Raw genomic sequence first — 25,523 nt, forward strand, 5'->3', positions numbered from 1 at the left:
TGCTGTACACAGTATTTATTTGCTCCACTGCAGTTCATAGTTCAAATACATTTTCCCAACAATATACAGACAGACTCTTTATTCACAGTGGGGACGTGTGTGTGCGGGTGGGGTGAATTCACATTATGGAGGAGCTAGTGTCACTGCACTCAAATATCAGTTCTCTCAGGAAGAACCTCAGGAGAATAACTACAGGTAACAGATGCCTCACCTTTCCCAGCAAGGTGGTGGCTAGACAGGAGGAAAGGTGCACTCCTGTTTAATCTTCATATGTTACTGATCCTCACGCTTTTAGTCCCTATTATGCATCTGTATTAACTAATTGAATATTATAAATACTAACCTCTGTCTGGAGGAAAACACCAGGCCTAGAGCTGTTGCTACAGTTGTGCTAATATATACAAAGCTATTTACACAAAAATACCATTAAACATATATAAACTGTTCTCAGGGTCTGACATTAGGAGAGAAGGGCCCAAGGACCAGCCCTGGGGTTTGCAGCTAATCCTGAAGAGCTATCCTGGAAGCTTTGCACAGAGATGCAGTGAGGGAGAAGAGAGGGTGACATCACAAGAAGAGGAGTCAAGAGCCCAGGAGAGTAAACCCATGGTAGCTGTGCCCATGTGGAGGGAGGATCAAAGTCCTGCCATCACCGCACCACTCAGAGGAAAGCGTGGGGAGGCAGGAACGGTTACATGCCAGCAGGAGGACAGAAGAGCCATTTGCAGTTCTCACCTCAGCCTGGCTCTGCCTAATGTCAAAGGTCAGACCTAGAAAGGCATATTTGGGAAACAGGCAACATGCTGTTGTCCTGCATTGTTGGGAGCTACTGGGGCACCAAAGTGGCCAATTTATATCTGGTCATTTCTGTCGCAGGAAGCTTCATGTAGATGCTCTGCAACTACAACGCAGGAGACTGATGGAACACTCACAGGCACAGTTCAAAGCACTAAATGTACTGAGAGCAAACGTGCCCCGGGGGCAGTCTACTCCTTCTGGAACTGCACACAGAGCTGGGCTGGCAGGAGAACGGTGAAGCTGAGCCCAGAATAGGGGTCAAGTGCACAGAAGAGCTTTCCATCTCTGCTCCTCTGCCTGAGCCTCTAAAACCTGAAGCAGTGGTGTCAGAATCAGCTTCTCTGCAACTGGATCTATTGTGATCTTTACAGTACCTGCAGGGATCTGCTGAGAGTCTACCCCAAAAGGGCTGCAATGCTTTTCAAGGGGGGACTCAGCCCACTGGACTGCAGTGTGACATTACAGTGACACTTCAGGTTCATAAAAAGCTTAAGGATGGATGAACAGGAGGTAGAAATGACATATGAACCTTTTGCTTCTACATCACCCACATGAACTTGTTTTGAACTTGGGACTGGGAAAAGAAATACACAAGTGCAAAGGGTGGGAAACGCTATTGCAGCCATCTTTCTCTAGATCGGATAATTCAGCAAAAGAGCTAGTTTGTTTGCGAGGTTGGCAACAGAATGGAGAAGAGGACTGAGAGCACAGGAAAGGCTGTAGACAAGACTTGCCCTGCAGGAGCCAGACGGAGGCTTCTTTCTAAAAATATAAACATTAAAATAGATGCATCCTTTACCCACACCATTTGCCTTGAGTCATCATAGCCCACCTTAGGCCTAGAGCTTGTTTGTCTGCCTGGGAATACTGTTTGGACATAAAAAGGAGTGTCCTAAATCTGTTCATAAATTAAACATACAAAAAATATACATGTATTGTATAAATTGATACATACATATATATATAACTGGAAAACAACAGTTTTCCATATATATATATAACCTAGTTGTATATATATGTATGTATATAAGCTCTAAATTCACATTTCCATGTTACCTGGAAGGAAGCATGCAAGAAGAGCATATGGAGGGCGAGATGCTGAACAAGGTTCCTCTGGTACAGGACAGGTTTGCGTAGGACAAACCTGCCTCCAGCAGCATTCCCCAGAGAGCTGAAGAAACAGGAAGTGCTTTTAGCCCCCATTCCCTCTACACAGCAGTTTTCCTGAAGATCCACAGAGCAGCTTCCTCTATTCCCCACGCAGGCCATAGGTCCAGCCAAAATCTGAGGAACCACTAGGCTAGAGCTGGAAAAGGAAAGGGAAGCAAAAAACAAAGCCAAAATCCATTATCATCCAGTCTGGTAGAGAGAACTGGTAATTCATGGGACAGCAACTGAACTTGGGCACCACTAAAGAGAGGACCGATGTTTGCCCATGTCAAAACAACGGATCTCTGTTCTATTTCTCCATTCCCTCTGTGAGTCCCTCAGTCCCTTACGATTACCATCCCTGGTTCTTTTTAAGATCCCTCTCCTTGTCCAACTGTCAAAAGTACAGCTTGGCCTCATACTCTGGCCAGCTTATGCCCAAAGGGGCAGGTGATCATCTTGCAGTCAATATGCACCTCGCCTCATAAAGAGCACCTAAATGTGTCTGTACAAAAGAGATCAGATGTCCGGAACAACCTGGATTTCATCAGAGATTCGTGCACAATCTCACCTTGTGAGGAAAGTCAACAAATTTTAGCCGGGCAAGAAATCGCCTCACTTCTCCACGGCTGATTTTGGGAGTGGTGGAATCCTTTAGCCACACCATTCGACCTTGAGTCATCATGGCCCACTTCAGGCCCAGCTTGCTGACTGAGAGAAATCCTGGCTGTTTTTCAGAGGTTGAAGTTGTTGTCACAGTGATGTGAAATGCATCCTTCTGGAGATCATTAATTCCAACTGGCCCATCAGAAAAGGGAGAGAAAATATTGGCAAGGAGTAAATGATTATGCTTCTCCCAAAAGAAATCTTCCTCTTTACTCAGACAAAACATCCACTGGACTGAGAGTATATTCTGATTTTCCAATTGCATGTGCATGTGTTCATTAGGGCAAACAATTTTAAGTTAAAAAATTTATGTGGAAATAAACTGAAATGGAGATCAGAAACGGAAGTTTTTGGTTCCAGGTGCTGGTTTTGAGTTTGACATATGGGATGTACATATTTAATTAATGTAGTTCACTTGAATAGAGCATCCCTTCCCAGTCCTATTAGCAGATATTGTTACCTATACAGAATGGGAAATTGGTAAAGCATGGGCAAGTCAGTTCACTCCAGCCACCACAGAACGATCTGTACAGATCTCAGAAATCCCAGTTTCTAATAAACCCCTCTAAAATGCTTTCTATTTATTTTTGACCAAGCTGTGTTTTTTGATATAATTGTGATTAAACATACTGCTATGTAGCATCGTCTCCCTGCTTCTTGATCAACTGGACTCAGTCCTACATGAACTGATTTTTTATCCCACATCCTGCCATGCCCAACAAGTTGGCTGTTGATTGAACTACTTTAGAAAAGCAAGGAAATCCAACAGGGACTGTATGATCTTGTATAGACATTAAATCTAGATCCACAGTTCCCTAAAAACACACATTTAAATATTTTGCATTCTCACTTTCAAAAATAAAGTGGAAACAGCAACACAGCTGCTATTCCAGAGAGCAGGAGAAGACAGCCAACAGAGGCAGAAGTGTATCTGAGGTAAAAAAGAAGTTCCATAGCAATTCTTCATGCACTGCCTTAAATAATAAACAGCTCCATGGAAAGCAAGGGAACTTCTCTGGTACAAAACATACATGAAATCAAACTCTGACTTTCCCATATTTAAACGTGTAAATGAAACTTCGTGGGTCTTTTATTTGCAAAGTAGAGGTTGGACAGAACCTTCCTTCAGGAGGAACAGCAATCTGATTTCCCATTGCTAGCTTATGTGTGGTGGATCACAGATGCTACATTTACTATAGGCAAAATGATACCACATTGTTTCTCACAGCTACCTCTCCCTTCCTCTTATTTCTTTTAGCATATGCAGTCTCTCCTCCATTTGTACTCACTTGCTGAAGCAATGACTTTGTCTGTTGCATTGGTGAGGTCCAAAAGGACTGTAGGAAAAACAGGATGGAGGAGATAAAGATGGTGCAGCCCTGGGCGTTCAGATCTGGGACCAGGTTGCTGTTGGAATGAAATGGACAGAAATGTTACAGATGGCTATCAAAAAGAAATCTAGAGTTACCAAAGAAATAAAGAAGTTTTCTGACACTGCACTAACTTCATTTGGTTCAGAGAATCAAAAAATTAATGGTTTTGCAGAGCTGAAAGCCTGGAAAGTTTTCTTTCTGGAACAGAACTTGCTCCCCAGACTACGTTTGGTAAAGTTGAGATTTGGCTCTGTGAAAGCCATCCTGATGGACCAAGCTACAGTCTGAGAGTTGGGGTTTCCATGCTGAGTTGTGTGCCTGCATGCTGAGAAGAAGCTCTCAGGGGCAGGGAACAAATTTGCAGTAAGAAAATCCCAAGGTTGCAGAAAAAAGGTGAAATTCACAGAAAAATTTGGTTTTGAGAAAATGAGCTTTAAGTCAATGAAACTTTTTACACAGATTTACACAGATTTCTCTAGGTTGGAAGAGACCTCAAGATCATCGAGTCCAACCTCCGACCTAACACTAAGTACTCCACTAAACCATATCCCTAAGCTCTACATCTAAACGTCTTTTAAAGACCTCCAGGGATGGTGACTCCACCACCTCCCTGGGCAGCCCGTTCCAATGCTTAATAACCCTTTCGGTAAAGAAGTACTTCCTAACATCCAACCTAAAACTCCCCTGTCGCAACTTTAGCCCATTCCCCCTCGTCCTGTCACTAGGCACGTGGGAGAATAGACCAACCCCCACCTCTCTACAGCCTCCTTTCAGGTAACTGTAGAGAGCGATGAGGTCGCCCCTGAGCCTCCTCTTCTCCAGGCTGAACAAGCCCAGCTCCCTCAGCCGCTCCTCGTAAGACTTGTTCTCCAGACCCCTCACCAGCTTGGTCGCCCTTCTCTGGACTCGCTCGAGCACGTCCATGTCCTTCCTGTAGCGAGGGGCCCAAAACTGAACACAGTACTCGAGGTGCGGCCTCACCAGAGCCGAGTACAGGGGCACAATCACTTCCCTCGACCTGCTGGCCACACTGCTTCTTATACAGGCCAGGATGCTGTTGGCCTTCTTGGCCGCCTGGGCACACTGCTGGCTCATATTCAGCCGACTATCCACCAATACTCCCAGGTCCTTCTCGGCCAGGCAGCTTTCCAGCCACTCTTCTCCCAGCCTGTAGCGCTGCTTGGGGTTGTTGCAGCCCAGGTGCAGGACCCGGCACTTGGCCTTGTTGAACTTCATGCAGTTGACCTCAGCCCATCGCTCCAGCCTATCCAGATCCTCCTGCAGAGCCTTCCTGCCCTCGAGCAGATCGACACACGCACTTAGCTTGGTGTAATCTGCAAACTTACTGAGGGTGCACTGGACGCCCTCATCCAGATCATCAATAAAGATATTAAAGAGGACCGGCCCCAGTACCGAGCCCTGGGGGACTCCACTAGTGACCGGCCTCCAACCAGATTTGACTCCATTCACCACAACTCTCTGGGCCCGGCTATCCAGCCAGTTTCTAACCCAGCGAAGCGTACGCCAGTCCAAGCCCCGAGCAGCCAGTTTCTTGAGGAGAATGTTGTGGGGAACGGTGTCAAAAGCCTTACTGAGGTCAAGGTAGACCACGTCCACAGCCTTTCCCTCATCCACCAAGCGCGTCACTTGGTCATAGAAGGAGATCAGGTTCGTCAAGCAGGACCTGCCTTTCATAAACCCATGCTGACTGGGCCTGATCGCCTGCTTGCCCTGCAAGTGCCGCGTGATGACCCTCAAGATAATCTGCTCCATGAGCTTCCCCGGCACTGAGGTCAAACTGACAGGCCTATAGTTCCCCGGGTCTGCCCTCCGGCCCTTCTTATAGATGGGCGTCACATTGGCTAGCCGCCAGTCGACTGGGACCTCCCCTGATAGCCAGGACTGCCGATAAATGATGGAAAGCGGCTCGGCCAGCTCCTCCGCCAGTTCTCTCAGTACCCTTGGGTGGATCCCATCCGGCCCCATCGACTTGCGCACATCCAAGCTCCGTAGCAGGTCGCCAACCATTTCCTCATGGATAGCGAAGGCCACATCCTGCTCCCCATCCCCTTCCACCAGCTCAGGGCACTGGGTGTCCGGAGAACAACCGGTATTGCCGCTAAAGACTGAGGCAAAGGCGGCATTAAGCACCTCAGCCTTTTCCTCATCCTTAGTAACTAGGTTTCCCCTCGCATCCAGTAAAGGATGGAGATTCTCCCTAGTCCTCCGTTTCGCGTTGATGTATTTGTAAAAGGATTTTTTGTTGTCTTTAACGGCAGTAGCCAGATTGAGCTCCAGATGAGCTTTGGCCTTTCTAATTTTCTCCCTGCACAGCCTCGCTACATCCTTGTAGTCCTCCTCAGTGGCCCGCCCTTTTTTCCAAAGATTATAAACCCTCTTTTTTCTGCTAAGTTCCAGCCGCAACTCTCTGTTGAGCCAGGCCGGTCTTCTTCCACGCCGGCTCGTCTTTGGGCACGTGGGGACGGACCGCTCCTGTGCCATCACGATTTCTTTCTTGAGGAGCGCCCAGCCTTCCTGGACTCCTCTGCCCTTCAGAACCGCCTCCCAAGGGACTCGGCCAACCAGCGTCCTGAGCAGCTCAAAGTCAGCCCTCCGGAAGTCCAAGACAGCAGTTTTACTGGTCCCCTTCCTGGCCTCGCCAAGAATAGAGAACTCTACCATTTCGTGGTCACTCTGCACCAGACAGCTTCCGACCACCACATCTCCCACCAGTCCTTCTCTGTTTGTGAAGAGAAGGTCTAGCGGGGCACCACCCCTGGTAGGTTCACTGACCAGCTGCGTCAGGAAGCTATCTCCCACGCTCTCCAGAAACCTCCTAGACTGCTTTCTCTGTGCCGTGTTGTGTTTCCAGGATATGTCCGGGAAGTTGAAGTCCCCCACGAGGACAAGCGCCGACGATTTTGCAACTTCTGTCAGTTGCCTATAAAACTCCTCATCCGTCTCCTCATCCTGGTTCGGCGGTCTATAACAGACCCCCACCAGGATGCTAGCCTTGCCGGCCTTCCCGCGGATCCTAACCCACAGGGATTCAACCTTATCATTCCCAGCCTGGAGTTCCACAACATCAAAAGATTCTCTAATGTAGAGAGCCACGCCACCACCCCTTCTGTGCTGCCTGTCCCTCCTGAAGAGCCGATAGCCAGGCATTGCAGCACTCCAGTCGTGGGAGCGGTCCCACCACGTCTCCGTGATGGCAACCAAGTCGTAGCCTGCCTGCTGCACAATGGCTTCCAGCTCCTCCTGTTTGTTACCCATGCTGCGTGCATTAGTGTAGATGCACTTCAGCTGGGCCATCGCCTTCTTCCCCGGCCTAGCCATTGTTTCCCCCGGCACAGCTCCAACAAGCCTTGTTTGAGCCCTGTCCCCCTTCTTACCTAGTTTAAAGCGCTCTCTATGAGCCCCGCCAGCTCCTGGCCTAGGATCCGTTTTCCCCTTGGAGATAGAGACCCATCTGGGGCCATCAGGCCGGGTGCCGAGTAAAGCTCCCCATGGTGAAAAAACCCAAAATTTCTATGCTGGCACCAGCCTCTGAGCCACCTATTAACCACATGAGCTTTCCATGTCCTCTCCGTGCCTCTCCCTTCCCCCGTAGGGATAGACGAAAACACCACCTGCACTCCCGCTCCCTCCACCAATCGTCCCAGCCCCCTATAGTCCTGTTTGATGGCCCTGAGGCTTCTCTTTTCAACATCATCGCTGCCAGCCTGGACTATCAAAAGCGGGTAATAGTCAGAGGGGCGAACCAGGTTTGGAAGCTTCCTGGGAGAGTGCCGTTGGAGGAGTTGTCCCTACGGGCGGGTGTGAGTGCTCCGCCCTTCCTGCCCGCCCTGCCCGCGCTCACTGCCTCGCTAACTGCCGCGTCACTCCCTGGTCGCTCGCGCTCCCTAAGGGCCGCCTTTGAGCGGCCGGGGGGAGGAGCTGTCGCTGACGCTGCTGGCCCCGCCTACGCCTCGTCAGCCTCCCTCACGAGGGCTGCCGGTGCCTGGCGGCTCCCTCACGTAGGCTCGATGCCCGAAAAATAGCCCTGCCTGTCCCGATCCCGCGCTCCGCTGCAGCGCACGTCTGCCCCGGAGCCGGTCGCCTCGGCAAGTGGCTCTGAAAAGGCGGTGGTGCCCGATTTAAAAGGCCCGCCGCTGACGCTGTCGCTGACGCTGATGCTGCTGGCCCCCTTTTTGGTGTATAATTTGGCTTGTAACACATATAAGCTCCTGTGTGCAGGCTCAGAGAGGTCTGAGTGTCAAAGCAAGAGGAAAAGATGTCCCTAGCAGTCTCATATAGCAGGTTTAAAGTCAAATTACATTAGGAATAAAAGCCAGAAATTGCATGTGCCTCACAGACAAGCCTCAAAGTGAAGAAAGAATGGCTGCTCACCAGGCTTTGTAACACAGGCTGTGCTTCATCAGCCCAGAAGAGAAAAACAGATTTCTTGTCCAAAGTCATGACTGATAGTGCATCAAGTTGCTGCTTCTGCCATGGGAGTTCCTGGTTCCAAACAGGGATGCCAGATTTGCCATCTATCACCACCACCTCAAGACAGGGAAAGAGATATAGCATCAGTGGGTGCTCAGATGTTGTCACAGAGGGAGCCTCCTTCCACTGGCACAGCCTGTGCTGTGCCCTCTCATGACTGTGGCCACACAATGACCAGTGTCAGCCACAGAAATGGGAACAGCTAGGAGTGGGGAATGACTGCCCTTTTCAACCCAGCCTCCCTCACTATGTTGCTACTGCCCTCTTTGCCTCCTCTTGTTTTACCTTTTTGTTCCCATCTCCAGTCTGTGCTTGCAGCATGAAGTCCAGAGTTTGATCAGCACTGAAGTAACCCGGCACAGGCTGGCTGTAAATTTGGACAAAGAAACACTCAGCCCTATGTCAGAAAAGCAGGAATTGCTTTCATAGTCCATTCTGCCTCTTACAGAGGCAGGATTTGCAATACTAAGTAAAATCTTTCATCCACTGAGAACTGTTCTTACAGGCAGGAATCATTTGTTGGTGGATCAGAAAAGTGAAAAACGATCAAGCAGCCCATTGTGCTTGTTAGCCATTCTTCAGAGTTGTCTGTGTGTGGGGCAACCCTTGCAGGGCTGTCTATGACCCAAGACTCTATGACCCTTTCCCTACCATGAGAACTTGTAGTTTTGTTACGGTCATAAAAAAATTCCTAACCCTTTCAAAATTCATCAGCAGATTTGACCTCCTGCTCAAAGTGAATTTCCCAGCCTGCCTTAGCTGTGTAAAGTTGCTCTTAACATCCCCACCATTAATGTCAGCCCATGATTCCTTGCTTTCTTACTGCTGGTGGTTTTACAAGCCTTTTTATAACCTTCAGGAGTTTAAATGAAGCCCCCTCTCATCCTTTCCCTTCTGGGCAACATAACACTATTACTTGAATGTCTCTCATTATAACTCTTTTCTAACTGTCTTACTTGCCTTTGGCTTTCTGAGTCTCAGCTCTGCCTTTCTTAAATTCAGCACAGCTGGACATAAGGTTCTAAGAAGCATAAATGATTCCTTTAAATCATATAATCATAGATTTTAGGGTGAGATGATCACACCATGCCCTCCCTCCTCTTATTTATGACAGATTACTCTATTTCATCCCATTAACCAAGTATCAGTAGGCTGTGTCTGACTAGATCTACCCAGCCCTGAGGCTTGCTACAGAAATACAAAGAGGAGATAAATTCATCACTTCTTGTGACAGTCAGTTCTAATGATTAATCCCATCCATAGAAACATGCCTGCATTTTCATTTTCTTGAACATGAGTGGCTTCTGCTCCAAGGCACTTGTTCTTGCTATGGCAAGATTAAAATGGCTGTTAGTTCCTGTGACTTATATGCACATATGAACTCACCTCTCAGGCTTCTCTTTGATCATCTAAGCCCACTAACTTAAATCTTCCATGCTAAAGCACTTTTCCAGCCCTTTTCTTCAAATTTTTCAGCTTCCACTTTAAAACATGCAGACTAGAATGGCTCCTGAACAGCAATGCCACAGTACAGCAGTGGCTTCACTGTTTATACTTAATGCTTCAAACGATATAATTCACTTTACAGACACCTTTGGCAACCACAACCAATGCTTTCAAGGCAGTATTGTGGGATACTCCTATAGCTTGAAAACTCTCCTGTATCAAAAAGAAGTAGTAAGTAGTTCTATCCTATGGGCATTAACTTAAACTCTCTCCTGAGATGACACATCTCATGTCCCTTAAGGGCTACAGTCAGTGACTGATCCCACAAACTGAACGTAGACAAGCAAATGTATTTCAGATGCTACCATCAACTGAAAAATCCCGTGGGCACTTTCTCAAATGAACCAGAAGGCTGGTAATTACTCCTGCCCAACAGTAATCCCCTCAGCAACCTGCTATTAATCCTCTCTCATCTGAAACATCCATTTACAACACAATTTTCAACTGCTTACTCAATTTCATGGTCTCTCAACTTCACTCTTGTTTTATGACTACTGGTTCTCCTTTATGGTCTTCCAGGGATCTTGTCAAAAGCTCTCTGGAAATGCAGCACACATGCAACAGCCAGGCTGTTTTTATCAGAGAATGCTCCCAAAAGGCTGGAGTTAGTCAGCTTGGCTGGAGCAAGACGGAGCTTGAGGCAGGTTTACCCAGGTAAAGGGGAGCTCTCAGCTGATTCTGTACACTACGGCTGATGATGACCCGGGTTTCACTGAATCACAGTTTGAGACTGTTTGAATCTCTTATGACACCTCTGAACTGAATTGGTTCCCCACCCTGTGTTGCTTAGGCAGAACTTCTAAGTCCTATAAAAAATACCCTCTTAAATAAATGCTTCTCCACACTATATTCAACCTACTAGATTTTATCTCCCTTAACTCTGAGAAAACAGACAGACCAGGACTTTAGCACAGTGGCCTTGAATAAGAATTGCTTTAATTAATTTTCAATGACCTATCTGGCAGCTTCTGTACACATACTGTACTCTGTCCCTTGGGACGTCACAGAAACAGAAAAAACAGGGCTGGAGTGCAGCAACCTGAAATACAAGTTGCCCAGAGAGGCTGCAAAGTCTCCATCCTCAGAGCTATTTAAAACCCAACTGCACACAGCCCAGAGCAACCTGGTGTAGCTGAACCTTCTTGAGAAGAGGGGTTGGATTAGATGATCTTCAGAGGTGCCTTTTATTCTCAACTACTCTGTGATTCTGAGAATGGAACAGGAAAAGCAGTTTTCAACCCTTCTTGATTCAAACCCCTACAATTTTTCCATTTAGAAATTTCTTCAGTATTCCTGCTTTTACAGCATCTTTGAACTGGCTTTGTTTAGTCAGCATACATTTACTCTTTGAACTAGATTCCAGACACATCCAGAAGTCTGCAGACTCTAGGCCAAAAATACTTTTAGTCCACCACCTTTCCCCACAGCAAGATCAACTAGCCATAAGCCATTCCCTAAAGCCACTGCTTATGTCACCCACCAGCCCTCAAGATGCTCTTGACAGGTAACACTGAGCTGAGAGGTAACACTGCAATGAGAGCTGCTTTCTTCCCCCTAGACAGCAGAGCAAGCAATCTGTTTCCCACATGATTTCCTTGAACTGTGCCCAACTGCCCTTTGCATACATTTAATATGGGGCAAGCTGAAATTGCTGGTTATTATCAACATATAAATTAAGCAATTTGCTAGATCTAATATGTGCGAAATAATAAGATGAGCAATATTGTTTTAAGGTTAACATTTAGTATAGACTGACTGCCATCAGAGTGCTGACTTTCAGCTTTCAAGGAATATTAATATCTGTGGGCCATATTCAGACACCTTCTCTAACGACTTGGATGCTAACATGCTAATGCACCTGCTCCTCTCCACTGAGCTGGCAAATGGCAGCTGCGGACAGCAGATGGACTGAATCACACACCGGTAGTCCCCTGAGCTTCAGTGCCACAGTAGTCATGACATCAGTGCTGGGTATCTGAATCAAGCCCTTCACATGTAAGCACACATCTCAGAAGATTTCATGCCTTTTGCTCTTTGCTTCCTTTGCCCTCCTTGTTTGCACAGCAATGTATCCACATGCCTCCAGTTCTTAGATTTCCCTGTGGACTTTGTTTTTTTCCGGACTTGATTGCTTTCCAAGGAAAACATATGCTTGAAGGTGAAAGGCAGGAAATGGTACAGAAAGATATAGGAAAGAAAAATGTTCCCAGTACGTAACCTGCTGATATTCTGCATTTCCAGAGTCCAACGGGGCTCCAGGTCCTGTCCCTGTAGTAAGATCAAGCCCTCTTTGCTGGTGATGAGCAGGTTGCTGCAGTTTGTGTCAGGTGTCTTCATCATCTGCAGGAATTCAACACCCCCGCTGGGACAAATGGAAAGCAGAGAGAAGATTCCTAGGCTTGTATTTCTGCATCTCAGCATTACCTGCTTGTCCACATAACAATTCATCCTACTTAAGATTTGAACTACTCTTGGAGAAGCCCATCTTTTCCCCAGTGATGGAGCTTAGCTTCCTGTTGTGGGTTTCTTACTTATGCAAGCTAAATTCAGGTCTGGGCTCTTCTGAACATCTTCAGTTACTATAAAAAGCACGAACTGTGGAGGCTTATATTTGTTTCCTCCCTTTATTCCTAACTGGGCTGACCCTGACCACAATTTGCCAGTAACAGAGAAGGGGCTGTGAAATCCAGGCCCACAACGCCGTACAGGGACTAGGCTTCCCAAAAGGACTCTATTAGCTGGAAACACTCCTTTTTTCCCTCCAGAAATGCACAGGAGGCAGAAGAAAGGTACAAGGAGCAGGAGAAGCAAAGGAGTCCATTTTATCATACTTTGCATTTCTTTTCCTAGGACAACCACAGGATAGGGAGGAAACAATGTACTCTAGAGTGCTGTTGTCAAGGAGGCAATGAAAAGGAGAACAACACTGAAGTAGGAGGGAACGTCTCTAGGAGCACTAAAAGGTGCTCACCCTTCTCTACCTCTTCCAGCAGAAGCAAGCTGACCAGTTTATCTCCTACCTGTAAATGTCAATGAGCTCTGACAGGTTTACAGATCTGCGTTTTTCCCACTCCGGCTCCTCCTGCTGCAGCATTGCAGGAAAGCTGTCCCGGTTTCTGGCTTGGGTAAAGATATCCCTCAGGGCAACTGCTTGGACATTACCTGCCAGGAAGAGTAAAGATGAAGTCATGCCTGCAAAGGTTAATTGTGTGATAGTACAGAGGGTCCTTTGGACCACTGTAGTTGTGGTAAAAGGCCACACAAAGCAGAAAGCAAAAAAAGAGCTGAAAGTTCCTTGGAACGATGTGCCACTGGTAGAGCTGGCTTTGGGAAACTCCAAGATATTCCAGGCAAACAGGCATTGGTACTCTTTCACATCATGGCAGTGAGACTCTTTCTCATGCTCTCTGCTTCCAGATTTTACATTGCAAGGTATGGTGCAGACATCCCAGGGCCACTGAGCAACTTTAGGTAAAAAGAATGTTTTCTCAGTAATGTGAAGTACTGAAGAGGCTAGGTGTGTCTTACCAAAACCAAACAGGATGTAGATGGCTCCCCGGCTGGTGATATGGACTTGAGGGCCAATCACTTTCCCTTCTCCATTGATGTTGTACTTCACAGGCCCACCCAAAGCAGTCCCGGTCTTTCCTGACACCAAGACGAAAAACACATCAGGCTGCAAAGAGAGAGATGTAGAGATTTCTGGCAGTGATTTCATGCATTTGTACTCTCAGAATCTTCCCTGGTGCCCACAGCATGAAGCTCTGCTGCCCCTTCTCTCCACAGCAAGGTCTAACTAGTGGTGTCTCTGCTTAGTTTGGCTTCCTGGGAGTCTCACATTCATGGTTCTCTCTTGTCTGCAAAAGCATCAAAGATGGAAGAGACTTCAAAAAAACAGACTCCTCTAACAACAGCAATGCTAGAATCATGGGGATGAGCATAGAGGAAATCAGCACTTAAATTTATCACACAAGTACTTATTACCTCTGGATAAGCTGAGTGCTCCTTTCTCCAGGGATCTAACTCAACATGACTTCCTACAATGCTGCTAAACACTCACTTCAAAACAAGCATTCACTGAGCAGAAAAAGATAGTTCTCAAGTCTCAGCCAGGAGTGAATAATGACCCTTCTGTTCATTCACAGCTGATAAGAAATGCAGGTAGTGTCATTATTGCTTGATCTCACTGCTCTGAGCCAGTGAAAGAAAGAAGGTGCTTTTCAGAGAAATCTAAAGGAACAACAATTAGGAGCTCTTGTATCTCCTGTTATAACCTTTCCATGTCAAGGGTTCCTGTTCTTCCTCTAAGTAGTTAAGGTCCTTTCAGACCTGTAGCAGGGACATGCTGTACCTGTGTCTCTTTGAGAGCCAGAACAACAATATCCCTAACGCCATCTCCATCTACATCTGGAAGAGTTGCAGCCGGTGCAGCCAGGATCCCATCAGAAAGGTGGATGGAGTTCAGTGTCCAGATGGTCTTGCCTGTGGGAAGAAAAGGATGAAAGAGACCTGCAGCACTTGGGGAAGCAGTGGGCATCCCCAGCGAGTTCCTCAAAACTTACGAGAAGGACAGAACAAGAGAGCTTGTTTTCCCCGTTCCTGAAGAAAAGGGAAGACGAGCACACAGACTGGGGCAACATGCAGTGGGAAGCAAAGTTCTTCCCCTGGCATTTCTTCAGATTGGCTTTGAGACATGCCTTCGTCCTGCTGTGCTTCCTTCTCTGCATCTCTCTACACAGACCTGAGCCCAACAAGCTTCCTGAAATAGCAAGGAATATTTGAGGTTCACTCTTGGAAGGAGAACCTAAATAGGAGTGCTGGTCTGCAGGACTGCAGTTGTTTTCCTCAGCCAGCAGTAAAGCCTGTAGGTGGATGCCAGGAAAGGGAACAGATGGGCAGTTCTGATATTCAAAGTGCAAATCTGTGTTTCAGTTAAATTCCCAGCAGCAAATAGCCACTCCAGCATAGCACGCTCACTCCACCTCAGGGTGAAAGCATGTTAGCAGACGTGATGTCAAATGGTTCAGCAGTCCAGCATGGACCCAGCTGGAAACTCAGTAAAACCTGATTTGCAAATTGGCAGATAAACAACCAAAAAATGCATAATGAAATGTGATGCTTTTACTTCTCCGTAAGTCTTTTGCCAGCACTTCCATTTTTCAAATCAGTTTAAAAATGCTTTGCTGCTGCTACTGCTGTGTAGGATATGGTTCATCCCTGCATGACAAAGGAAACCAAAGGCCAGACCTGCAAACACTAGTGCACATTATTAACACTACTACTGCTGGTAAAAGAGACAGCCTATGCTCCTCATGATGCAAAGACAGACCTGTGCACATGATCTGGTCCCTAAAAATATTTGAAAGGTAAGTACTGCTGCTCATTGACTGGATCTGTCACTTAAACCCAAAGTTTCTTGTCTCTCTCCATCCTCTGTTCTGATTCCAAAATCATTCTCCTATAGTTACCTATCAATATTTCTGTCAGTGAATTAATGTGGCTGAACAAGCAGCAATCAGAGAATGGAGATGTACATGACCAAGTGATTAAAAATGCAATATCCATTCATATTTAATCAATTTTTCTATGGGCCTAATTTCTCTGGTGGGTTTACTAGCTGTAGCATATGCCTCTATGTAACTTCTCCAGGACTGGTGCTCAGCTTTCCAGTGCTGCTACACAGGTGCAGAGCTGTACTAACAGCTCAGTGTAGATGAAAACAGACCTTACACATCCTTTATGCCATGCAGCTATTACAGATCAACAGATAAGATTAACACTTTGAAATGTTCCGAGATGGTAGGATGGAGATGCTACCAGAGAGTGGCAATGGTCTGGAGTCTCTCTCACCTTTTGTAACTAGAAACTTATTAGTGTTTTCACCCTTTCCTGTGTGTCACTAGATAACAGCCAGCACAAAGTGCCAACACTGAATGCTTATGCTTATTGGCCCTTCAAAGGAAAGGAAAAAGCAGCAGCATCTTTCTAACGTGCTAGTAGTTGCCTCTACCTGTGGAGGCGCTGAGAAGGCTGAGGAATTTAGATGTTCCTGTCACAAGGCAGGTGGGCTCTGCTGGTGTCCCCAGCGACAGCCCTTTGCACTGCACACTCCGAGTCTCCTCTGGAAGCTGGATGGACCACAGGGTGCTGCCATTCATACCAGAAAGGGCCACCACAGTCACAGAGGGCCTAGAGACACCTGGAAGAGACAGGAAAGAGAGAGAGAGAGTGAAATCCCTTGGCTTCAAAGGCTATCCTCATAGTGTCTTTGGTCCTTGTGCTTAAGTTCCAGCTCTATCTCCTGAAGCTGAGTAGCTCAAGCCAGCTATCTCCACACTGCCTTAAAGGAAAGGTCAGATCCCACCCTTTGGATTAGTCTCTCTGCCTGCAGAGCCTAGCAGTGACCTGAACTCACTGCAAGAAATGTGGTCAGGTGGGCACGAGGAACCAAGCTCCTCTTGGGGCCAACCTGCTGAGCTGTGCTGACTTCCTGGTGTGAAACATATTGCTGTCAAACCAGACTAATCCTTCCGATCCCCTCTTCCTCAAGCTGATGGATACCACTGAGGGGATGCCTTAAGTGACTCCTTAGGCAGCTGCCACCTCCTGGAAGGACTGGGCTGTCTGTAATTCTGGGGCACCATAAAGTGACTGACAATCTGGGAGCTTTTTCCTTTGTTTTCCAACTTTTTGTCGTTGTTGTTGTGAAAAACAGATTGAATGCAACAAATTGGTGTTACTCGGGGTCTTTTCCTAACTCACCAGTTAGCACGAAATAATAGCAAGAAAAGGCGTCCTATGCTGTTTCAATAGACTGTTGGCTCTGATTGCAAATGCCAAAAACTTTTAGCTCGGCCTCTCCTCAGATACGATTGTGGTTACTGTAATCTCCACCCTGGACATTCATATCACAACTTAAGATGAACTCCCATACATTTCAAGATAACAACAGTTCCTGTTGGCTCCCATCTTACTGGCAAAACTCAGCCTGACTACATGGAGGGTGTAACCGGGCCACTGGCTAAAAACAAGTCTGAGTCCACCCTCTATATCTAAACTTACCCTCTTCTCAAACTGAAAATCATACGGCTCATGCTAAAGGGTTGCCTCAGGATCAATTCTTTTTGTTGGGTTGGCAGGGATCTAGAATGCAGCTCACAACTGCTGTGTGTATAGGCTGGATAAATATCCAACAATGTCACAGCTTGGTCCACCAGAACCTATTCTAAGCAGCCACCAGAAGGAAGAAGGGTGATCCCTGCTGAATAGTCAGGCACAGAAGCTTCCCTACCATCAGCCAGTTTATTGTACATGAATTAACATTTGGAGCCTGGCAGGGATGTGGAGGGATCTGGAGAAAAAGACAGCAAGGTGGGGCTATTTCCTGCAACACCAACCTACAGCTGCTCTAAAAACAACAGTATCACTGCAATAAAAGAAGTTTGTACAGCCCTCTTTGGCCCCAGGGAAGACAGGGAATCAGAGCAGCTCCAGGGAAGAACATCCGTAACGCTCCCTGTTGGCAAGCAGTGAGCTAGCTCAGAAGAATCAGAGCGCTCACGCAGTCAGTCTGTCATCACTGTTCCTATTGCCAGCTACCCTTAGCAATGGCCAGGAGACCAGATCATGGATCAGGAAAAAGTCCAGACTCTACTACTGAATCCTGTCTGTGATCTTTGTCAAGCTGCTTCCACCTCCCTGTCTGTAAAATGGAGGTAGAGAGACGGAGCTTTTTAGTGAAGAGCTTTGAGAAGTAGCAAAGGGGGAAAAAACCCCACCTTATTTCTAATTGCTATTTGCAGTGCAGTGCTTTCTGATTGCTTTATCTCTGCTCTCAAGCCAACTGTGCACAAATACAGGACAAAGAGATGGACTTGCCCCAAGATGAGATGAGGGGAAATAGATGACTGACTGGCTGAGAACAGGTATTGGAGCAGAGGCTTGCAAGGAAGATTATGAACAGCATGACAAAGCACAGCCACAGAACAGAAGCCATGTTAATGAAAGAAACAACAAGGTAGATTTGTAGTGGTATAAACTCTTCCCATGCATTAGATGAATATACCAAGGTTTGTACTGACAAGTACGGAAAGGGGAGTGGAAGGAACTGTGGTGCTTACCCATGACACTAGCATTCATCAAGGCTGTGAAGACGATGAGGATGTCAGGAAGCCCATCGCTGTTCACATCACACAGCTCCAGTGGGGATAACACTCCACCTGCAACAGTCACAGAGAACCACCGTGCTGTTGACAAAGCAGCCACTCAGCCCACTCTTCACACTGGGAGCAGAAGGCTGGCTCAAAAAACAGACTCATGGAGTCTGCTAGGGAAGCAGTAATGCCAGACAGCTCCCACCACAGCTAGATCTTTCACTGCATGGAAAAGCAGAAATGTAGCATCTGAGTCAGAGGAAGGAAAGGGAAAAATACAGGAACTGACAGGAAAAGATATCTATTTCCCACTTCACTTTCTGAGGTGATGTGGGAGACACATATCTTACAAAGGGCTTAGATTTGGAAGCCAGGGGCAGAAAGCAAGGAGGGAGAGACATATCTAGACCTGGCAGAAATTATTTCACAAACTACTGTTACTTCACTTCAGAGGTCAGAATGGGAGATACTTCAGAAATGTTACCAGTGGCCTGTGTAAGTTGACAAAAGATCCCAAATGTTGATTTAAAGATTCAAGCAGGGCAAGACAAAAGAAATAAGGTTAGTTGAGCCAGTCAGGAGACACAAAGACTTCTATCGTCTCTTCCCAAACACTCCCACACACTTCAGCGTGGAGGTGCTGGTACAACCCAGGGTCTAGAGAGGGAGGGACTATGTTTTAAGGTGGGCTGGGCCATCTCTACGTGAAACAAACCATCCAGACAAAAAGGTAGGATGGGAGGAGTCAAAATGTTTTTTGGTGTCGACAGAAACAAGATTTTGTGGTTCTGTTATCTACTGATGCCAGATTTCACAGGCCTCAGCTTGAAGAACAAGCAGGACAGAGCTGCCTGTCTATTACCTTGGAGCATCTGCAGTGGTGAGGAAGGGTCTCTGCTCTGAGCTGGCTCTCCCAGATAGGTCTCTCCCGCCGATGCCCAGCCTGGGAGCTGCCACCTCCCCCACGCCAGACGCTGTTCCTGGGGCTTTCTCACCTGTTCCCTGACCTAGGTTGCGGTTCCAGGTGTTATGCAAATCTCTAGGGGGACAGGGAATGAGAAATGCGCACACCAAAACAAGAATCATCGAGATCACCACAGTGAGCAAAAAGACCGCTGTGCGCAGGTATGGCATGAGGGAGGGAGCAGCCTTCTGCTCCAAACTCCCAGCCGCCTCTGCAGGATAACCCTCGGGCGCGCTTTCTGACGTGCGCTGCTTTGTCATCCCAACCTCCACATCGGAGTCAGGATCCTGCACCTCCTCAGGGGGGCTCTTCCCATTCTTGACACCCCCGTTTTTCTGTATGTTGAGTACGAGGTCATCTTCACTTTCATCGCTATCAGCCTGAGTGAGGGGATCGTACTCCCCGAGGTCCGGGCTCTTCTTTCCTGAGGAGAGATGGAGACAGACAATAAAGCATTAGCTCCTTGCTTTTTCAGGATTTCAGTGGAGAAAAGGCTACAGTGAGCCAGGTGAGATCCCAGTGAGAGCTGTGAGAGAAAAGACAGAGTCTGTCCAGATTTCAGAGTAGCAGCTGCAGGAGAAGTGATGCCAACAGTTTATTTCCCCAAGATAAAGGCATATACATATAATATCTATATACATATATAGATACAAGTATGCATGTATACTTTCCTGTTTGGTAGTGAGCTACACAGACATGAATCGTGCTTCGTCCTCCGAGTACCTAAACTGCAGCACTCTCTTGACTTCAGACTGAACTCCTTTAGCATTTGCCAAACCCTAATCCCGACACAGCCCCTCTTCACTTGTAGGCTATGTCCTCCAAGGGGGCCTTCATCTGCAACTCATTTTTCCCCTGCTCCTTCTGCCCAGCCCAAGCAGTACTGCTGCCTTCTTGTGTGCTGTATTTGCTGTCCTGCTTCGTGAGGGATGGAAGGGTCTTGGCTGGGATGGAGCACTGTGAAAGGTTTCTCTTCACTGCTGGTAAAAATGGGTATCAACTCCGTGAAGATTAGGGCAAAGTAAGTGATTTTGGCCTGTTGGGTCGGTATATCCTAGTATCTGAAGGGACCAGGGATGCTCCTTTAGGACGCCACCTTCTCCGCATGGCTCAGCCAGCCCCTACAGTGGGAAACCAGTGCTCCTGCTCTGTTCCTGCCCCCACCTCAGCTGACAGTCGTGCCCGGCCTTGCTGAGATAGATACCATAGCGCTGATGCCTTCAGGTGGTGGTACAAGAAACTAGCTAAGCTCTCGGTGCCTTCCCAGCTCCTGCCCCTGCGCCACAGATGCCTGACACACGGATGACTTCTCCCCCAAGCCCTTGCCAGCCGCAGGGAGCGCGATGAGGGCAGGTGCAGAGCCCGGTGCTACCTGCTGGCATAAGGCCAGGGCCATCTGTCCACGGGGGCAGGCAAGATCACGCAGCCTCGAGCTCCGGGCTACGAGTGGAGGAGCGCGTCTCAGGGAGCTGCCCCGGGCCACCCGGCTGGGCACGGAGCCATGGCCACTGCTTGGATGTTTAAAGGGTTTTGGTCTGTTTCTTTCTCTCTCCTATTCCAAGCTGGGATTTTGTTATCCCAGATATCTATCTCATTTCCCTTTGCCTAAAGCTGACCTGAGACAAGAGCTAACTTGTGCCTGGAGATGTTTGAAGGGATACACGCAAGGCATAAATAACAGGCAAAAAAACACACGCTGTAACCATTCTCAGACACTAAGATAAGAGTAAGGCTCTACTGAGTGGAAATTTAAGGACTCTCATGGTTATTCTTACTGCATAAGATTATATGCCTTACTTCTGGTTTTCCTGTAGCAGGCAGACCCGCAGTTACACGGGTACTGTAACACTTATTGCAACACACCAGAATCTATTTTGCAGCATGTGGATCTCATTTCTTTCTCATTTCTTGACCCCATGAAAGGATCTTCATTTCTCCTTCCTGTACTACTTATAAATGGTATTTGGTGTCAACTTTAGGATTTAAGAAAAACTGTCAATCCCAATACAGGTCAAAAGCCCCACAGTACGAGGAGCAGCCAGGGCAAGCCACCCATACTGATCAGAGGGAAATAAAGATATCCAACCAGGTCGTACGTCTAAATCAGACCCTTCCTTTCTGAACCACGTGCTTCTGCGTAGGACTCCCATTAAAACACTCTGGTGCACATACCCACTCAAAAAAGTGGTAGAGCACTCAGCTAAAAAATACTGCATTCCTATGGGACTGTGTATCCCTGTGAGACACTGCACTGTTTGCCATAGTTCTGCCCTGAAACAACACGCACTCACAGTGTGTGCATTTCAGGGAAAGTCTTGGCCTGACCTCAGCGGCACACAGCTCTCTGCTTGGAGGTTGCAGTGAGAGAGCAGTGTGAATTTCCCAGATGTCTATGCAGTACGTTGTGCTAAGCTGCTAGAAGAGAATTCAGCAAAACCAAGGAATTCCACAGAGGACTCGCTGGCAAGGTATTTACAGCACCACACTACAAATCCAGATGTGCCAGTTCGATCCAGGTCACAGTGGTATTAAAAGCAAATGCTGCTGTCCCAAGAGTAAGTGGTATTTCAAATATTTGGCCTGGGAAGTCAAAGGTGGACAGTTCTGATGTTAAGCAGACTGTTCCCAATTTTGGACCCTGTGTACTTTGAGTACAACAGCCCGACAGCATGCTTACACTTCAGATAGACTGTGATTTGCTTAGTTATTTTAATTCCAGACAGTGGACCCAGAAGACTAAAATCTACTGCTCATCCTTGGAGCAACTAAAAGTATTGGCAGGAATGAGCTTTATCTATTACGGTTTTGCTTTGGATCTCTAGGAAACAGAAAGGACCTTGAAACTATGGCTCACCCACTCCTTGCGCTGCCTGGGACTGAGATGCTGGCAACATCGACAGTCATGTCAGCCACCACAGAGGTTCTGCAACAGGAATGCCGTTCCTGCTGAGAACCAGGTAAAAATCCCAATCCGCTTGTCAGATGTTAGAGAACAGCTACTGTACAGGTAAAGAAAGATTAATTGAGACTCTCACAAGGCACAGTAAGGGCAGGCATAAAATGCCCTGCTGAGTGTTTTTTTTTTTAGCCACAAGGAGAGAAGATACTGCCCTTTAACAAGGGCTGCTGGAGCACTCACCTAGGCCATAGGAAACCCAATTGTGTATCTAACCTCAGAGGATTCACATGCTCATCTCCCACTGCTCCAAAAATACCCTAACAAATGATCTGTTGGTGCTTTGGGAACACATCTGGAGAGCTGGTGTGCACATGCTCAGCCCAGCCTCCTGTGGTTGTTCTGCAGTGCAGTGAATAAGTAACTCTGGATTCACCTGGCTGGAGAGAGAGCAGAAGGAATGTGACTCTTCACCTGAGTTTTAGGTCACTTGCTGTGGGAAGGAAGGGTGCCACACCAGGCTTCCACTGATCGCTCCAAGACTTTTAAACAGAAAAGCACACAGAGACCTAAATGGAAGTAGGGTTTGTAAAAACAAGGCCACTCTCACATCATTTAGAGAACTACGATTTACTAGGAAGTGCTCCTGAAGTGAAATTCTTTCCTTTTTGGTCAGCTCCAAGGCTCGGGCAGGGGGAAGACAGTTTGTCCATCAAGAGATTGCTAAAGCTGCCACTGTTGTAAGTGATAAGCTGTCAGAAAATCCAATATTCCTGTGAAGTTTTCAGCTTTCCACTGTGCAAGTAAAAATGTTAAGGCTTGAGACAGCTTCTTGATCAAACTCTTCTTGGTCTCACCCTATCTCCTGAAACAATAATCAATGTGTAACCCTCACGATCCTGCACTAAATAAAACAGACGCTAGACAAGCCTGCAGCAGTTCTGGGGCCTTGTCCATGTAAGAGACTTGTGTAACTCACATCCTGTTATCTACCTTTGGCACGGCATCTCTAAGTGTATGTAAACTTTGCATCCACTCTACTGGCACAGCATTCCCCCCAGCAGTCAGCTTCTCTACTGCTCTGCATACTCACCTGTGGCTATTGTAAATGAACAGCTTCTCTTCTGACCTCACCTAACTGGTATTCGTGTTTTTTTTTCTCCATGACACTAATGATAAAACAGAGGTTCCCAGTCAGTGGCCTGTGGTTACAAACAACCAGAGGAACTGCTGGTTGTGGTCTGCGGATAAATTATCAGTCATGATACCACCTACTTCTTTTTTTTTTTTTTTTTTTTGCAATCACTGGTAGAAAAAGTAAATACCAAAGAAGGAGATTTTCCAAGGCAGAAGAGAGAGAAAATGCCCCAAGCTTGTTAACTTTCAAGGGCAACAGGACTCCAAAATGCACTTTATGAATTTGAAAATCCACTGTGCATTTGCCTGACAGTACTTTTTGCACAGGCTGCTCTTGTGACTGCTGCAGCAGTAGAATGTGACCTCCCATAGAAGAAAAGATGAATTGTGCTACAGCTTGGAAAGGAGGCACCTGTGAGGTGATCCGTGTTAAATTGGGTCCCACTCATAACGAAATATTCATTGCTAATGCTGATGCCTTGAAAGATATTAAACTGTCATGTATTTTTATTTTTTTGATTTACTGGAAATGCTTTTTTTTGCATCCACTTTAGAGTGAAAAGAGCAAACCTTGGACTTCAGACAAGTGCAATTTTCAGCGCATTATTCCAATGATGACACACTGGTTCCAGTATTCTTTGTACTCGCTTCAGGCTTCTGTTTATTCTTTTGTTTTTTTGCAGTTGGCAGGCACCAGTCATTGGGTACTGCAGACATATCTCTAAGCCCGTAGGGAAGTAAGTTGCCACATATTGATGTAATTAATTTAATGAGATGCAGCAGAAAAAAACAGCTCTAGCAATAGGCTTTCTGCTTTTTCACTGCTGTTGAGAGCTGCATTTTTCAGGAGCTAACCACACAAACAAAATATGATTCATGCAGTTTCAGCTAACGACTGACACAAGAACCATTTTCCTCATGGCAGCTACAAGGCCTGTGCCCTTTTCCCAAATCAGTGCCTCCCAATGGCAGATCTCAAATAGATCTTGCTAGTGCCAGAGATCCCAAGAGAGATTTGTCCTTGTTACTGTGCAGTTCCCCAGTGGTCACACACCAATACACACACACACCAGTTCGCACTTGTCCTAAATAAACTTCATGTAAAATCGATTCCTTCCCACTGACATGAACAACAGTCTCATGAAACCAGGAAGAAATGGAGTAGCAAGTGAATGTGTGAATGAGACCAAAGAGGCATGATATAAATACAAAAATAATGAGCACTGCCATGGGTTACCAAAGGCTGGCAGGAAGGGCCCTGCAGACATTACTGTGACCTTCTTGGACCAACAGAGGAGGAAAGCACCGCCTGCACTGGGTGCTGCCTCATGGACCGGAGCACTGCGGTGTCATATTGGGGTGCAGATTTGGGAAGGAGCCTCTGTCCCATGGCTGTCCTGAAGGCAAGACGTGGCTGGGAGGGGCACCAAGGCACTTTGCCATTGGGGCAATGGGGCCAGGTGCTTTGGCAGCATCCCCAACTGAGTCCTGCCAGTCCTTCCAACAGCAACCAGCAAGCTCAAGGCGTGGTTTAGCAATGTACCCTGATAACCTGTAATATCCGTGCCAAAGAGAATGGTTGGACCGCTGCTGGCTGCCTTATCTTCGGAAGATCTGGCTCCGAGCACAATAGTCCCTTATGTTCCCATATCCTTTCATCTCGCTCAACATCTCCGGCCGGCAACTATGCAGAAGAGCGAGGCAGACTCCGAACACCCACCTGGCTAAGCGCAGCGACGCGTTCCCAACTCCTACCCTGCCTTTTTGGGGTAAAACCGGCAGGAGGGCCTCAGGCACGGCCCTGCGAGGCTGCCTGGAGCCCTACGCCCCCCGCAGCCAGCCCCAGCCCCAGCCCCAGTCCCGCAGGAGGCCCCCGCAGCCCCGCACCGCCCGCGCCCCGGCCCCTTCCCCACCGCCGCCGGGAGCAGGCCCGGCACCGGGCGCGGCTGCCCCCGGCCCATCCCGGCCCGGCCCGGCCCGGCCCCGCGCTCCCTCCCGGCCGGCCGCGGCCGCGGCCCCTCACCCGGCAGCTTCAGCGCCCGGGACAGCACCGTAGCCATGGTGGAGAGCGCAGTGAGCAGGCGCTATGCTCGCTCCCTCCTGCTGCCTCCTGCGGCACGCTGGGGAATGTAGTTCTGCGGAGAGAGGCACCCCCCCCCCCCCCCCGTCCTCCCAGCCACCCAGACCGGGGCTCTTCGCTCCCGTGGGGTGCTGCGAGGCCTGATCCTGTCTTCGGCAGTGAGCCGTGACCAGGGACAGTCCGCATTTCTGCAGCTCGCACAGGGTGCTGGGCACAGGTGCGTGCAAAACTGCACTCCTTGTCCCAAGTGGTTTTGTGCAAGAGCCGGTCTTTTGAGTTGTTCCTAGTATAAGCACGTGCCTTCACTCTT

General features: G+C 47.7%; 1 protein-coding gene across 1 annotated transcript; it reads right to left on the minus strand.

Annotated features, from left to right (window-relative positions):
* FAM234B (family with sequence similarity 234 member B) lies at positions 1–25,271 on the minus strand. The gene is made up of 13 exons (XM_080570280.1): positions 25,157–25,271; positions 19,132–19,524; positions 18,104–18,202; positions 15,994–16,182; positions 14,335–14,465; positions 13,512–13,659; positions 13,004–13,145; positions 12,202–12,345; positions 8,763–8,844; positions 8,379–8,534; positions 3,903–4,020; positions 2,519–2,745; positions 1–2,104 (listed from the first exon to the last, which is right to left on the minus strand). The coding sequence occupies exons 1-13, from the start codon at positions 25,191–25,193 to the stop codon at positions 2,099–2,101; spliced, it is 1,872 nt and encodes a 623-aa protein (XP_080426406.1). The 5' UTR covers positions 25,194–25,271; the 3' UTR covers positions 1–2,098.
* Between the last annotated feature and the right edge of the window lie 252 nt (positions 25,272–25,523).

The sequence above is a fragment of the Anser brachyrhynchus genome, assembly GCF_964034855.1.
Source record: "Anser brachyrhynchus genome assembly, chromosome: 1".
Taxonomy (NCBI): Eukaryota; Metazoa; Chordata; class Aves; order Anseriformes; family Anatidae; genus Anser; species Anser brachyrhynchus.

Coding starts and splice junctions, on each gene's coding strand:
- FAM234B (XM_080570280.1), bottom strand. CDS start 25,193: ATGGCTACGGTGCTGTCCCGGGCGCTGAAGCTGCCGG. Junction 19,525..25,156: donor CCGGGCGCTGAAGCTGCCGG/GTGAGGGGCCGC, acceptor ATCTCTCCTCAG/GAAAGAAGAGCCCGGACCTC. Junction 8,535..8,762: donor CTGGAGATGGGAACAAAAAG/GTAAAACAAGAG, acceptor CCCTGTCTTGAG/GTGGTGGTGATAGATGGCAA.